Here is a 16,615-nt window from a genome sequence, read left to right on the forward strand (position 1 = left end):
ACCGAGGATCCGGTAGAGGTCATAGACCAAAAGATGGATGATATTCTCCAATTGAAGTGGGAATTTCGTCGAAAACACAATCTCACCCTTGCTGCTGTAGGTAATGAGCTGACTGGTTGGGTGTCATGGTTGAACCCGCGAAATTGGTTCTCCGGTTTGGGAGAATGGGCTCAAGGAGTCATAATGGATGTTGGAAAGTTTCTACTATGTATCTTGGGTGTCGTTATATCGTTCGGATTGATATTTAGATGCGGGCAGGCTTTGATGAGGTGCAAACAAAGTACAAGAGTGATGAGCTTGAGGAGTGAGGAAACTGTAATTAACCTGGATTTGATTTGACCCAATGCTAGAAACCAGAATGTGATGAAAATGCGATTATACGGTCCGTTTCTTTCACCTGTTTTTCTGCTTTTCTCCAAGATACAAAGACCCCTTGGACGAGGAAGCTGACGAGACGGTATACAAACAAGACAACAGACAAGACCAAAGATGAGGATTTTTGACCACTTGAGAAATGGACACTTGATGAACTTTGCCATGGATCCCCAGTTTCCTTAGTACTTTTAAACTCACGCTAGCCCAACATTTTTTGTAAATCTGATGGCTTAGACAAAGCTATTTGCTCATGCCCAAGGAGCAATACAGCGCAAAGAAGACGACTCTCAACAGATACCGAAAACAACTTCGACGACAGATGTACATTTCCCTGACATAGAATACCATTGCATTTTCCATAAGTGTTCTTTATCTTCATCTCTACAACCCTCAGGTAATGACACACATAGTCGATAGGGAATACAGGCGCAGATATCAGCAACCACATACTTCCCCCATTCATGTATCATCAACTAAAATGTGCATCCCCATTTTGTTACAACTATAGCCGAAATGAGCTCGGTAGAGTTTGACAGCCCATCCACAGACCCTTAGTACGGGATAAGAAGGAATTCAAATGTATACTTCGCAATACCTCGAAGCTTGATTTACCACACGTACGGCACGATGATACATGACCCTCCAAACATGGACTCATACACACATGCTTCTACTCTCTCACTAGGTCATACCCTTTTCACACCTACTCCTCTCTTCTTCCTTACCCCACCATGGAAATCAATTAACCCCTGACTTACATTTTTCTCCTTAAATGTTTTGTGGCAGTTATTATTGACTGCCAAAGGGTGGACTGTCAAAGTCAGAAAAATGTCTCTATGCACACTGCCATATTTGCACCGCACACTGGTCCGTGCTGCGCGTGCGTACGCTCTCCCGTGGAAGCGCATACCCACAATAACGTGCACTCGCAGGCGCGGTATGCGTATTTACGGTAGAGTTTATGTGATCGTAGCGTGCGACTCATTAGTTACAAATGTTCACAATTAATGTAGTTTATAGATCATGATCCCTTTGATAGTTTCTGAAAGTTTGGTTAAAATACAATGTCCCAGACCTGAGGAATCCCTCTTTGCATCGTACGAAGGGTCTAACAGGAATCATACTGCAGTGTTTGGTACACATCGGAAGAGTATTTAATTAGCAATATTCCGGTGTTGGTTTGGAGCGTATTAATCGCTCGTGCGAATAGTTATGGACATAAGAAGTTTATGTCCATTTCTATGATTTGCACATACTCAGGTATGCGGCGGGAAACTCAGTTTCCCACCCACCTGAGCTGTTGGAAATCGTCACAGCCCACCTGTATGAATCACCCTATGACCTTTTGTTATGATGTAGGGCCGAATTCCTTCGGCCAATGGACAATGGGATTGTAGGGACTATGAGATTGCATTGTGTGTGGGGCATAAATAGGCAAGCCGACCATATCCAAGTCTCTCACTCTCATCAACGGTTATCTGCTGATAATCGGGAGCTGGATATCGAGGCGCAGGCGATCATACCCTTTGTGCGTAAGTTTCTCTCCATAATCATTGTCTTTCTGTGAGCCAATTTCTCTCTCTCTTTCTCTCTCTCTCTCTCCTCTTTTCTCTTATATCTCTCATAGTATTATAGTATTGTATTGTATTGCATTTAGGTCAGTGTAGTATTGTCTTTTTGTATTTATTGTTTAGATCTGTGGTTAGGAAGTCTCTGTTATATTGTAGTGTATCATATGTACTGTTATCCCCTTTTACAAGTATATTAGAGATAATACAGTTAATAGGCTTTGGAACCTAAACCAGCATCTGTGTATTTTCTATAGTGTTAAGTGTTCACTTGAGCGTCGGTGACGCACAAGCAGCTTTGTAGTTAGTCAGGTTACACAAGGTTGCACTTACACCCTGTACTCACATTAAGGTATTCTGTGTATTTCATCGGTATAAGGTTTTAACATAAAGGTATAGTGTTGTGAGCGTCTGCATCGCTGGTGACCACCTCGTGGTCTCGAGTGTACGCTACGCTACAGCGAATCATTCCCCTAGACATAACCAATAACGTGTGTCCTGTGATCACTGGGCCGTGAGCGAACGTGACGCTTGAGCGTCTCGCTTACTGCTGAGCGATCGTTACGCAAATAGCGTACCTTTACGGTACTTCTTAGGCAAACAGCGTACAGTGTTCTTAGCTTCATAAAGGGTTGTTTATACGACAAAGGAATTTAGCATTGTCAGACTGGAGAGGTGACTGCTGGGAATGGGACATTATACAGTAACACCAGGGGACGTGTCTGGGTGATGACTGGAGAGGTGACTGCTCGGAATGGGACATTATACAGTAACACCAGGGGACGTGTCTGGGTGATGACTGGAGAGGTGAATGCTGGGAATGGGTAATAATACAGTAACACCAGGGAATGTGTCTGGGTGATTGGAGAGGTGACTGCTGGGAATGGGTCATTATACAGTAACACCAGGGAATGTGTCTGGGTGATGACTGGAAAGGTGACTGCTGGGAATGGGACATTATACAGTAATGCCAGGGGACGTGTCTGGGTGATGACTGGAGAGGTGAATGCTGGGAATGGGTCATTATACAGTAACACCAGGGAATGTGTCTGGGTGATGACTGGAAAGGTGACTGCCGGGAATGGGACATTATACAGGTGCACCAGGGGACGTGTCTGGGTGATGACTGGAGAGGTGACTGCCGGGAATGGGACATTATACAGGTGCACCAGGGGACGTGTCTGGGTGATGACTGGAGAGGTGACTGCCAGGAATGGGTCATTATACAGTAACACCAGGGAATGTGTCTGGGTGATGACTGGAGAGGAGACTGCTGGGAATGGGGCTTTATACAGTAACACCAGGGGATGTGTCTGGGTGATGACTGGAGAGGTGACTGCTGGGAATAGGGCATTATACAGTAACACCAGGGGATGTGTCTGGGTGATGACTGGAGAGGTGACTGCTGGGAATAGGGCATTATACAGTAACACCAGGGGGATGTGTCTGGGTGATGACTGGAGAGGAGACTGCTGGGAATGGGACATTATACAGTAACACCAGGGGACGTGTCTGGGTGATGACTGGAGAGGTGACTGCCGGGAATGGGACATTATACAGGTGCACCAGGGGACGTGTCTGGGTGATGACTGGAGAGGTGACTGCCAGGAATGGGTCATTATACAGTAACACCAGGGAATGTGTCTGGGTGATGACTGGAGAGGAGACTGCTGGGAATGGGGCTTTATACAGTAACACCAGGGGACGTGTCTGGGTGATGACTGGAGAGGTGACTGCTGGGAATAGGGCATTATACAGTAACACCAGGGGATGTGTCTGGGTGATGACTGGAGAGGTGACTGCTGGGAATAGGGCATTATACAGGTGCACCAGGGGGATGTGTCTGGGTGATGACTGGAGAGGAGACTGCTGGGAATGGGACATTATACAGTAACACCAGGGGATGTGTCTGGGTGATGACTGTATCATTGTGTGTGTCAGGTTCCTATAAGGTGTCAGGATGTCACTGTCTATGTCTCCATGCAGGAGGGGGAGTATATAGAGGAACACAGGGGTCTGTACAAGGACGTGATGATGGAGAATCACCGGCCCCTCACATCACTGGGTAAGAGGAGACTGTCATGTATTGTACAGTGGTGAGCAGGTATGGGGCCCCCTATATACACACATCATCTGATAATCACATATATACACTGTACTCAGTCACTGTGTGTCTCCTACAGATGGGCCCAGTAACAGAGATACCCCAGAGAGATGTCCCCGTCCTCTGTATTCTCAGGACTGTACAGAGGAGAATCACAGGATCCCACAGGAGGATCAGGTAGGTGGGATTTAGGGTCTCCCCAATATACTAAAGTGACTGTAACTATATGATCTGTAGAGAAGCTGTGTGTTTTATACACTGATATTACACTATCAAAAATCAGACATTATTAATGTATATTGTTTTGTTGGCTATTTAGGATGACTGTCTGACTGATATAAAGGCAGAAGATACAGAGGGAGAAGAAGAGACGTATGTGACTGATGTAAAGGCAGAAGATATAGAGGGAGAAGAAGAGACGTATGTGACTGATATGAAGGCAGAAGATATAGAGGGAGAAGAAGAGACGTATGTGACTGATGTAAAGGCAGAAGATATAGAGGGAGAAGAAGAGACATATGTGACTGATATAAAGGCAGAAGATATAGAGGGAGAAGAAGAGACATATGTGACTGATATAAAGCTAGAAGATATAGAGGGAGAAGAAGAAACGTATGTGAGGGGTGATCAGCAGTGTAAGGAGGAGGAGATCCCTACAGATATCAGCACAGGTGAGTAATAAACGCTTATTACAGAAGTCACATATTCTCATTGCTCAGTCATTACAGCAATCTCTTATCCTACACCCTCCTCTGTCATAGTAACATAGTATCTGATGTTGAAAAAAGACAATTGTCCATCGAGTTCAACCTATTTGTGGTGTCCTATGCATGATGATTTGACTAAAATTTCTGACTGATGCTGCTGTCAGCCGTTGCATTTTATCCCTTTTTATAGTAACTATAATGTATGACTATGCACCATACCCCTGGATATCCTTATCCAGTAGGAATTTATCTAACCCATTCTTAAACGTGTTGACAGATTCCGCCATTACAACTCCCTCGGGCAGGGAATTCCAAACACGTATTGTCCTTACCGTGAAAAAGCCTTTACGCCGTATTGTGCGGAATCTCCTCTCCTCTAACCTGAGCGAGTGTCCACGAGTCCTCTGTGTTGATCTAACCAAAAACAGGTGCCGCGCAAGCTCTGTGTATTGTCCCCTTATATATTTGTAGATGTTGATCATATCCCCTCTTAGTCTCCGCTTTTCCAATGTAAACATGCCTTTCCTTGTATTCCATCGTCTCCATGCCCTTAATTAGTTTGGTCGCCAGTCAGTACAGACTAATGATGGAAATGTATCTGCCCAGTGGTGCAGTCTAGGACCATCAGCCCTGTTCTCAGTTGGGTGTTTATAACACAAGGGGTGATATTCAATTGTAATATCGCGCCCGATCTCACGTCTACAGTGACAGGAGTTTGCGGGGCAATATTCAACTGTCCCCCATTCTTCGGCATATCGTGCCCATAGCAGTCTGGATTAGCTTTGTAAAGCTACTTAACCCAACTAACGTCATGGGCGCGATCACGAAAAGTTTTGCGAATTTCAGCTCGCCTCCCCCGGGGGTGGTGATCTGAAATGCTAATATTGCGTCCGTCGGCAGCAACATTTGTATCGGGTGTTTTCTGTTAAAGGCGTTTTCTTCATTAGGGTCCATAGTGATCCACAGTCCTTACATCGGGGTCTAGGTGGTAGGAGTCGACCGGGCATCACACAGTTAAGCTTTTATTTCCCAGGATGCTCCGGACCTCCTCCCCATGTACCCCGCCCCTGGCTAGTGGGCAGTTTTAGTGTTGGTGCTGGCAGAAGCCGGAGCACCGGTCACACAGCGGAGAGGAATGAATGAGCAGCGCTGGGAGTCTCTCTGAGCGCCGCCGCTGCTGCTCCAACAATCCCCCGCTGGTGCCGCAACGTCAGTGAGGCTAAGAGACTGATGATTCCGGCGTGGTTACTTCCTGATCGCCGCGCTAGTACAGCGTCCAGGGCCCCGGACTGCACCCGGAGGACAGGTAAGGCATTCTCCGGCACGTGGGTCCCACAATACATGCAGTCCGTGCTTCCGCAGGCTCTGATGTGATCCCTGGCTGCTGCTACGGGTTACACTAGACCACCAGGGCATGCATTTAATACATATATAGGATATGGAGGCCAGGGTGCCTGGTGGGTGATGTCAGCCAGAGGAGGTTGGTCCTCTCCCAGAGCCAGATTCCACAGCTGGGATTCCCTCTCGGCTGCCCCTCCCCCACATGCTTCCCTTATAAGAGTCTCTGAGTGACATTCCAATGGGAATGAGTGTGATGCCAGGCTCTGGGAATGCTGGGTTCTGTCTCCAGAAGTGGCCAGGTTATACATGCACTAGTCCTACCTACCAATGTGGTGTGAGGAGATGACTTCAGTGCCCATTGTAATTGTTATGTACTTGTATTGTGTGTGACTGGTGCTAGCTCTGCTGTGTGACTGCATTGTATCTATCCCTTACATGTGAGTACAGGTGTTCCGGGCTGTGTGACTGCATTGTATCTATCCCTTACATGTGAGTGCAGGTGTTCCGGGCTGTGTGACTGTATTGTATCTATCCCTTACATGTGAGTGCAGGTGTTCCGGGCTGTGTGACTGCAATGTATCTGTTTCTTACATGTGAGTGCAGGTGTTCCGGGCTGTGTGACTGCATTGTATCTGTCCCTTACATGTGAGTGCAGGTGTTCCGGGCTGTGTGACTGCATTGTATCTATCCCTTACATGTGAGTGCAGGTGTTCCGGGCTGTGTGACTGCAATGTATCTGTTTCTTACATGTGAGTGCAGGTGTTCCGGGCTGTGTGACTGCATTGTATCTGTCACTTACATGTGAGTACAGTGTTCCGGGCTGTGTGACTGCATTGTATCTATCCCTTACATGTGAGTGCAGGAGTTCCGGGCTGTGTGACTGCATTGTATCTGTCCCTTACATGTGAGTGCAGGTGTTCCGGGCTGTGTGACTGCATTGTATCTATCCCTTACATGTGAGTGCAGGTGTTCCGGGCTGTGTGACTGCATTGTATCTATCCCTTACATGTGAGTGCAGGTGTTCCGGGCTGTGTGACTGCATTGTATCTATCCCTTACATGTGAGTGCAGGAGTTCCGGGCTGTGTGACTGCATTGTATCTATCCCTTACATGTGAGTGCAGGTGTTCCGGGCTGTGTGACTGCATTGTATCTATCCCTTACATGTGTGTACAGGTGTTCCGGGCTGTGTGACTGCATTGTATCTATCCCTTACATGTGAGTACAGGTGTTCCGGGCTGTGTGACTGCATTGTATCTATCCCTTACATGTGAGTGCAGGTGTTCCGGGCTGTGTGACTGCATTGTATCTGTCCCTTACATGTGAGTGCAGATGTTCCGGGCTGTGTGACTGCATTGTATCTATCCCTTACATGTGAGTGCAGGTATTCCGGGCTGTGTGACTGCATTGTATCCGTCCCTTACATGTGAGTGCAGGTGTTCCGGGCTGTGTGACTGCATTGTATCTATCCCTTACATGTGAGTACAGGTGTTCCGGGCTGTGTGACTGCATTGTATCTATCCCTTACATGTGAGTACAGGTGTTCCGGGCTGTGTGACTGCATTGTATCTGTCCCTTACATGTGAGTGCAGGTGTTCCGGGCTGTGTGACTGCATTGTATCTATCCCTTACATGTGAGTGCAGGTGTTCCGGGCTGTGTGACTGCATTGTATCTATCCCTTACATGTGTGTACAGGTGTTCCGGGCTGTGTGACTGCATTGTATCTATCCCTTACATGTGAGTGCAGATGTTCCGGGCTGTGTGACTGCATTGTTTTTATCCCTTACATGTGAGTACAGGTGTTCCGGGCTGTGTGACTGCATTGTATCTATCCCTTACATGTGAGTACAGGTGTTCCGGGCTGTGTGACTGCATTGTATCTATCCCTTACATGTGAGTGCAGGTGTTCCGGGCTGTGTGACTGCATTGTATCTATCCCTTACATGTGAGTGCAGGTGTTCCGGGCTGTGTGACTGCATTGTATCTATCCCTTACATGTGACTGCAGGTATTCCGGGCTGTGTGACTGCATTGTATCTATCCCTTACATGTGAGTACAGGTGTTCCGGGCTGTGTGACTGCATTGTATCTATCCCTTACATGTGAGTGCAGGTGTTCCGGGCTGTGTGACTGCATTGTATCTATCCCTTACATGTGACTGCAGGTATTCCGGGCTGTGTGACTGCATTGTATCTATCCCTTACATGTGAGTGCAGGAGTTCCGGGCTGTGTGACTGCATTGTATCTATCCCTTACATGTGAGTGCAGATGTTCCGGGCTGTGTGACTGCATTGTATCTATCCCTTACATGTGAGTGCAGGAGTTCCGGGCTGTGTGACTGCATTGTATCTATCCCTTACATGTGAGTACAGATGTGTGACTGCATTGTATCTATCCCTTACATGTGAGTACAGGTGTTCCGGGCTGTGTGACTGCATTGTATCTATCCCTTACATGTGAGTGCAGGTGTTCCGGGCTGTGTGACTGCATTGTATCTATCCCTTACATGTGAGTGCAGGAGTTCCGGGCTGTGTGACTGCATTGTATCTATCCCTTACATGTGAGTACAGATGTGTGACTGCATTGTATCTATCCCTTACATGTGAGTGCAGGTGTTCCGGGCTGTGTGACTGCATTGTATCTATCCCTTACATGTGAGTGCAGGTGTTCCGGGCTGTGTGACTGCATTGTATCTATCCCTTACATGTGAGTGCAGGTGTCCCGGGCTGTGTGACTGCATTGTATCTATCCCTTACATGTGAGTGCAGGTGTTCCGGGCTGTGTGACTGCATTGTATCTATCCCTTACATGTGAGTACAGGTGTTCCGGGCTGTGTGACTGCATTGTATCTATCCCTTACATGTGAGTGCAGGTGTTCCGGGCTGTGTGACTGCATTGTATCTATCCCTTACATGTGAGTGCAGGTGTTCCGGGCTTTGTGACTGCATTGTATCTGTCCCTTACATGTGAGTACAGGTGTTCCGGGCTGTGGTACTGCATTGTATCTATCCCTTACATGTGAGTACAGGTGTTCCGGGCTGTGTGACTGCATTGTATCTATCCCTTACATGTGAGTACAGGTGTTCCAGGCTGTGTGACTGCATTGTATCTATCCCTTACATGTGAGTACAGGTGTTCCGGGCTGTGTGACTGCATTGTATCTGTCCCTTACATGTGAGTGCAGGTGTTCCGGGCTGTGTGACTGCATTGTATCTGTCCCTTACATGTGAGTGCAGGTGTTCCGGGCTGTGTGACTGCATTGTATCTATCCCTTACATGTGAGTGCAGGAGTTCCGGGCTGTGTGACTGCATTGTATCTATCCCTTACATGTGAGTGCAGGTGTTCCGGGCTTTGTGACTGCATTGTATCTATCCCTTACATGTGACTGCAGGTGTTCCGGGCCGTGTGACTGCAGGTGTTCCGGGCCGTGTGACTGCAGGTGTTCCGGGCCGTGTGACTGCAGGTGTTCCGGGCCGTGTGACTGCAGGTGTTCCGGGCCGTGTGACTGCAGGTGTTCCGGACTGTGTGACTGCAGGTGTTCCGGGCTGTGTGACTGCATTGTATCTGTCCCGTACATGTGAGTACGGGTGTTCCGGGCTGTGTGACTGCATTGTATCTATCCCTTACATGTGAGTACAGTGTTCCGGGCTGTGTGACTGCATTGTATCTGTCTTTTACATGTGAGTGCAGGTGTTCCGGGCTGTGTGACTGCATTGTATCTGTCTCTTACAGGTGAGTGCAGGTGTTCCGGGCTGTGTGACTGCATTGTATCTGTCCCTTACATGTGAGTGCAGGTGTTCCGGGCTGTGTGACTGCATTGTATCTATCCCTTACATGTGACTGCAGGTGTTCCGGGCTGTGTGACTGCATTGTATCTATCCCTTACATGTGAGTGCAGGAGTTCCGGGCTGTGTGACTGCATTGTATCTGTCCCTTACATGTGAGTGCAGGTGTTCCGGGCTGTGTGACTGCATTGTATCTATCCCTTACATGTGTGTACAGGTGTTCCGGGCTGTGTGACTGCATTGTATCTGTCCCTTACATGTGAGTGCAGGTGTTCCGGGCTGTGTGACTGCATTGTATCTGTCCCTTACATGTGAGTACAGGTGTGTGACTGCATTGTATCTGTCACTTACATGTGAGTACGGGTGTTCCGGGCTGTGTGACTGCATTGTATCTATCCCTTACATGTGACTGCAGGTGTTCCGGGCTGTGTGACTGCATTGTATCTATCCCTTACATGTGACTGCAGGTGTTCCGGGCTGTGTGACTGCATTGTATCTGTCCCTTACATGTGAGTACGGGTGTTCCGGGCTGTGTGACTGCATTGTATCTATCCCTTACATGTGAGTGCAGGAGTTCCGGGCTGTGTGACTGCATTGTATCTGTCCCTTACATGTGAGTGCAGGTGTTCCGGGCTGTGTGACTGCATTGTATCTATCCCTTACATGTGTGTACAGGTGTTCCGGGCTGTGTGACTGCATTGTATCTATCCCTTACATGTGTGTACAGGTGTTCCGGGCTGTGTGACTGCATTGTATCTGTCCCTTACATGTGAGTGCAGGTGTTCCGGGCTGTGTGACTGCAGGTGTTCCGGGCTGTGTGACTGCATTGTATCTGTCCCTTACATGTGAGTGCAGGTGTTCCGGGCTGTGTGACTGCATTGTATCTATCCCTTACATGTGAGTGCAGGTGTTCCGGGCTGTGTGACTGCATTGTATCTATCCCTTACATGTGAGTGCAGGTGTTCCGGGCTGTGTGACTGCATTGTATCTATCCCTTACATGTGAGTGCAGGAGTTCCGGGCTGTGTGACTGCATTGTATCTATCCCTTACATGTGAGTGCAGGTGTTCCGGGCTGTGTGACTGCATTGTATCTATCCCTTACATGTGTGTACAGGTGTTCCGGGCTGTGTGACTGCATTGTATCTATCCCTTACATGTGAGTACAGGTGTTCCGGGCTGTGTGACTGCATTGTATCTATCCCTTACATGTGAGTGCAGGTGTTCCGGGCTGTGTGACTGCATTGTATCTATCCCTTACATGTGAGTGCAGGTGTTCCGGGCTGTGTGACTGCATTGTATCTATCCCTTACATGTTAGTACAGGTGTTCCGGGCTGTGTGACTGCATTGTATCTATCCCTTACATGTGAGTGCAGGTGTTCCGGGCTGTGTGACTGCATTGTATCTGTCCCTTACATGTGAGTGCAGATGTTCCGGGCTGTGTGACTGCATTGTATCTATCCCTTACATGTGAGTGCAGGTATTCCGGGCTGTGTGACTGCATTGTATCCGTCCCTTACATGTGAGTGCAGGTGTTCCGGGCTGTGTGACTGCATTGTATCCGTCCCTTACATGTGAGTGCAGGTGTTCCGGGCTGTGTGACTGCATTGTATCTATCCCTTACATGTGAGTGCAGGTGTTCCGGGCTGTGTGACTGCATTGTATCTGTCCCTTACATGTGAGTGCAGGTGTTCCGGGCTGTGTGACTGCATTGTATCTATCCCTTACATGTGAGTGCAGGTGTTCCGGGCTGTGTGACTGCATTGTATCTATCCCTTACATGTGTGTACAGGTGTTCCGGGCTGTGTGACTGCATTGTATCTATCCCTTACATGTGAGTGCAGATGTTCCGGGCTGTGTGACTGCATTGTATCTATCCCTTACATGTGAGTACAGGTGTTCCGGGCTGTGTGACTGCATTGTATCTATCCCTTACATGTGAGTACAGGTGTTCCGGGCTGCGTGACTGCATTGTATCTATCCCTTACATGTGAGTGCAGGTGTTCCGGGCTGTGTGACTGCATTGTATCTATCCCTTACATGTGAGTGCAGGTGTTCCGGGCTGTGTGACTGCATTGTATCTATCCCTTACATGTGAGTACAGGTGTTCCGGGCTGTGTGACTGCATTGTATCTATCCCTTACATGTGAGTGCAGGTGTTCCGGGCTGTGTGACTGCATTGTATCTATCCCTTACATGTGAGTGCAGGTGTTCCGGGCTGTGTGACTGCATTGTATCTATCCCTTACATGTGACTGCAGGTATTCCGGGCTGTGTGACTGCATTGTATCTATCCCTTACATGTGAGTACAGGTGTTCCGGGCTGTGTGACTGCATTGTATCTATCCCTTACATGTGAGTGCAGGTGTTCCGGGCTGTGTGACTGCATTGTATCTATCCCTTACATGTGAGTGCAGGTGTTCCGGGCTGTGTGACTGCATTGTATCTATCCCTTACATGTGACTGCAGGTATTCCGGGCTGTGTGACTGCATTGTATCTATCCCTTACATGTGAGTGCAGGAGTTCCGGGCTGTGTGACTGCATTGTATCTATCCCTTACATGTGAGTGCAGGTGTTCCGGGCTGTGTGACTGCATTGTATCTATCCCTTACATGTGAGTGCAGGAGTTCCGGGCTGTGTGACTGCATTGTATCTATCCCTTACATGTGAGTACAGATGTGTGACTGCATTGTATCTATCCCTTACATGTGAGTACAGGTGTTCCGGGCTGTGTGACTGCATTGTATCTATCCCTTACATGTGAGTGCAGGTGTTCCGGGCTGTGTGACTGCATTGTATATATCCCTTACATGTGAGTGCAGGAGTTCCGGGCTGTGTGACTGCATTGTATCTATCCCTTACATGTGAGTACAGATGTGTGACTGCATTGTATCTATCCCTTACATGTGAGTGCAGGTGTTCCAGGCTGTGTGACTGCATTGTATCTATCCCTTACATGTGAGTGCAGGTGTTCCGGGCTGTGTGACTGCATTGTATCTATCCCTTACATGTGAGTGCAGGAGTTCCGGGCTGTGTGACTGCATTGTATCTATCCCTTACATGTGAGTGCAGGTGTTCCGGGCTGTGTGACTGCATTGTATCTATCCCTTACATGTGTGTACAGGTGTTCCGGGCTGTGTGACTGCATTGTATCTATCCCTTACATGTGAGTACAGGTGTTCCGGGCTGTGTGACTGCATTGTATCTATCCCTTACATGTGAGTGCAGGTGTTCCGGGCTGTGTGACTGCATTGTATCTGTCCCTTACATGTGAGTGCAGGTGTTCCGGGCTGTGTGACTGCATTGTATCTGTCCCTTACATGTGAGTGCAGATGTTCCGGGCTGTGTGACTGCATTGTATCTATCCCTTACATGTGAGTGCAGGTATTCCGGGCTGTGTGACTGCATTGTATCCGTCCCTTACATGTGAGTGCAGGTGTTCCGGGCTGTGTGACTGCATTGTATCTATCCCTTACATGTGAGTACAGGTGTTCCGGGCTGTGTGACTGCATTGTATCTGTCCCTTACATGTGAGTGCAGGTGTTCCGGGCTGTGTGACTGCATTGTATCTATCCCTTACATGTGAGTGCAGGTGTTCCGGGCTGTGTGACTGCATTGTATCTATCCCTTACATGTGTGTACAGGTGTTCCGGGCTGTGTGACTGCATTGTATCTATCCCTTACATGTGAGTGCAGATGTTCCGGGCTGTGTGACTGCATTGTATCTATCCCTTACATGTGAGTACAGGTGTTCCGGGCTGTGTGACTGCATTGTATCTATCCCTTACATGTGAGTACAGGTGTTCCGGGCTGCGTGACTGCATTGTATCTATCCCTTACATGTGAGTGCAGGTGTTCCGGGCTGTGTGACTGCATTGTATCTATCCCTTACATGTGAGTGCAGGTGTTCCGGGCTGTGTGACTGCATTGTATCTATCCCTTACATGTGAGTACAGGTGTTCCGGGCTGTGTGACTGCATTGTATCTATCCCTTACATGTGAGTGCAGGTGTTCCGGGCTGTGTGACTGCATTGTATCTATCCCTTACATGTGAGTGCAGGTGTTCCGGGCTGTGTGACTGCATTGTATCTATCCCTTACATGTGACTGCAGGTATTCCGGGCTGTGTGACTGCATTGTATCTATCCCTTACATGTGAGTACAGGTGTTCCGGGCTGTGTGACTGCATTGTATCTATCCCTTACATGTGAGTGCAGGTGTTCCGGGCTGTGTGACTGCATTGTATCTATCCCTTACATGTGAGTGCAGGTGTTCCGGGCTGTGTGACTGCATTGTATCTATCCCTTACATGTGACTGCAGGTATTCCGGGCTGTGTGACTGCATTGTATCTATCCCTTACATGTGAGTGCAGGAGTTCCGGGCTGTGTGACTGCATTGTATCTATCCCTTACATGTGAGTGCAGGTGTTCCGGGCTGTGTGACTGCATTGTATCTATCCCTTACATGTGAGTGCAGGAGTTCCGGGCTGTGTGACTGCATTGTATCTATCCCTTACATGTGAGTACAGATGTGTGACTGCATTGTATCTATCCCTTACATGTGAGTGCAGGTGTTCCGGGCTGTGTGACTGCATTGTATCTATCCCTTACATGTGAGTGCAGGTGTCCCGGGCTGTGTGACTGCATTGTATCTATCCCTTACATGTGAGTACAGGAGTTCCGGGCTGTGTGACTGCATTGTATCTATCCCTTACATGTGAGTGCAGGTGTTCCGGGCCGTGTGACTGCATTGTATCTGTCCCTTACATGTGAGTGCAGGTGTTCCGGGCCGTGTGACTGCATTGTATCTATCCCTTACATGTGAGTACAGGTGTTCCGGGCTGTGTGACTGCATTGTATCTGTCCCTTACATGTGAGTGCAGGTGTTCCGGGCTGTGTGACTGCATTGTATCTGTACCTTACATGTGAGTGCAGGTGTTCCGGGCTGTGTGACTGCATTGTATCTATCCCTTACATGTGAGTGCAGGTGTTCCGGGCTGTGTGACTGCATTGTATCTGTCCCTTACATGTGAGTGCAGGTGTTCCGGGCCGTGTGACTGCATTGTATCTATCCCTTACATGTGAGTGCAGGTGTTCCGGGCTGTGTGACTGCATTGTATCTGTCCCTTACATGTGAGTGCAGGTGTTCCGGGCCGTGTGACTGCATTGTATCTATCCCTTACATGTGAGTACAGGTGTTCCGGGCTGTGTGACTGCATTGTATCTGTCCCTTACATGTGAGTGCAGGTGTTCCGGGCTGTGTGACTGCATTGTATCTGTACCTTACATGTGAGTGCAGGTGTTCCGGGCTGTGTGACTGCATTGTATCTATCCCTTACATGTGAGTGCAGGAGTTCCGGGCTGTGTGACTGCATTGTATCTATCCCTTACATGTGAGTACAGATGTGTGACTGCATTGTATCTATCCCTTACATGTGAGTACAGGTGTTCCGGGCTGTGTGACTGCATTGTATCTATCCCTTACATGTGAGTGCAGGAGTTCCGGGCTGTGTGACTGCATTGTATCTATCCCTTACATGTGAGTACAGGTGTTCCGGGCTGTGTGACTGCATTGTATCTATCCCTTACATGTGAGTACAGGTGTTCCGGGCTGTGTGACTGCATTGTATCTGTCCCTTACATGTGAGTGCAGGTGTTCCGGGCTGTGTGACTGCATTGTATCTATCCCTTACATGTGAGTGCAGGTGTTCCGGGCTGTGTGACTGCATTGTATCTATCCCTTACATGTGAGTGCAGGAGTTCCGGGCTGTGTGACTGCATTGTATCTATCCCTTACATGTGAGTACAGATGTGTGACTGCATTGTATCTATCCCTTACATGTGAGTACAGGTGTTCCGGGCTGTGTGACTGCATTGTATCTATCCCTTACATGTGAGTGCAGGTGTCCCGGGCTGTGTGACTGCATTGTATCTATCCCTTACATGTGAGTACAGGTGTTCCGGGCTGTGTGACTGCATTGTATCTATCCCTTACATGTGAGTACAGGAATTCCGGGCTGTGTGACTGCATTGTATCTATCCCTTACATGTGAGTGCAGGTGTTCCGGGCTTTGTGACTGCATTGTATCTATCCCTTACATGTGACTGCAGGTGTTCCGGGCCGTGTGACTGCAGGTGTTCCGGGCCGTGTGACTGCAGGTGTTCCGGACTGTGTGACTGCAGGTGTTCCGGGCTGTGTGACTGCATTGTATCTGTCCCTTACATGTGAGTACGGGTGTTCCGGGCTGTGTGACTGCATTGTATCTGTCCCTTACATGTGAGTGCAGGTGTTCCGGGCTGTGTGACTGCATTGTATCTATCCCTTACATGTGACTGCAGGTGTTCCGGGCTGTGTGACTGCATTGTATCTATCCCTTACATGTGAGTGCAGGAGTTCCGGGCTGTGTGACTGCATTGTATCTGTCCCTTACATGTGAGTGCAGGTGTTCCGGGCTGTGTGACTGCATTGTATCTATCCCTTACATGTGTGTACAGGTGTTCCGGGCTGTGTGACTGCATTGTATCTGTCCCTTACATGTGAGTGCAGGTGTTCCGGGCTGTGTGACTGCATTGTATCTGTCCCTTACATGTGAGTACGGGTGTTCCGGGCTGTGTGACTGCATTGTATCTATCCCTTACATGTGTGTACAGGTGTTCCGGGCTGTGTGACTGCATTGTATCTATCCCTTACATGTGTGTACAGGTGTTCCGGGCTGTGTGACTGCATTGTATCTGTCC

At 48.5% G+C, this 16,615-nt stretch overlaps 1 protein-coding gene across 2 annotated transcripts in view; it reads left to right on the forward strand.

The window, feature by feature from the left end:
• LOC134984629 (oocyte zinc finger protein XlCOF7.1-like) overlaps positions 1-16,615 on the forward strand; it is a 177,773-nt gene that overhangs the window by 137,125 nt on the left and 24,033 nt on the right. For both annotated transcript variants that reach the window (XM_063950173.1, XM_063950174.1), the window contains exon 3: positions 4,367-4,718. In XM_063950173.1, coding sequence (XP_063806243.1) covers positions 4,367-4,718 — 352 coding nt within the window. The remainder of the gene's footprint in view (positions 1-4,366; positions 4,719-16,615) is intronic.

This window comes from Pseudophryne corroboree (genome assembly GCF_028390025.1).
Source record: "Pseudophryne corroboree isolate aPseCor3 chromosome 3 unlocalized genomic scaffold, aPseCor3.hap2 SUPER_3_unloc_7, whole genome shotgun sequence".
NCBI classification, from domain to species: domain Eukaryota; kingdom Metazoa; phylum Chordata; class Amphibia; order Anura; family Myobatrachidae; genus Pseudophryne; species Pseudophryne corroboree.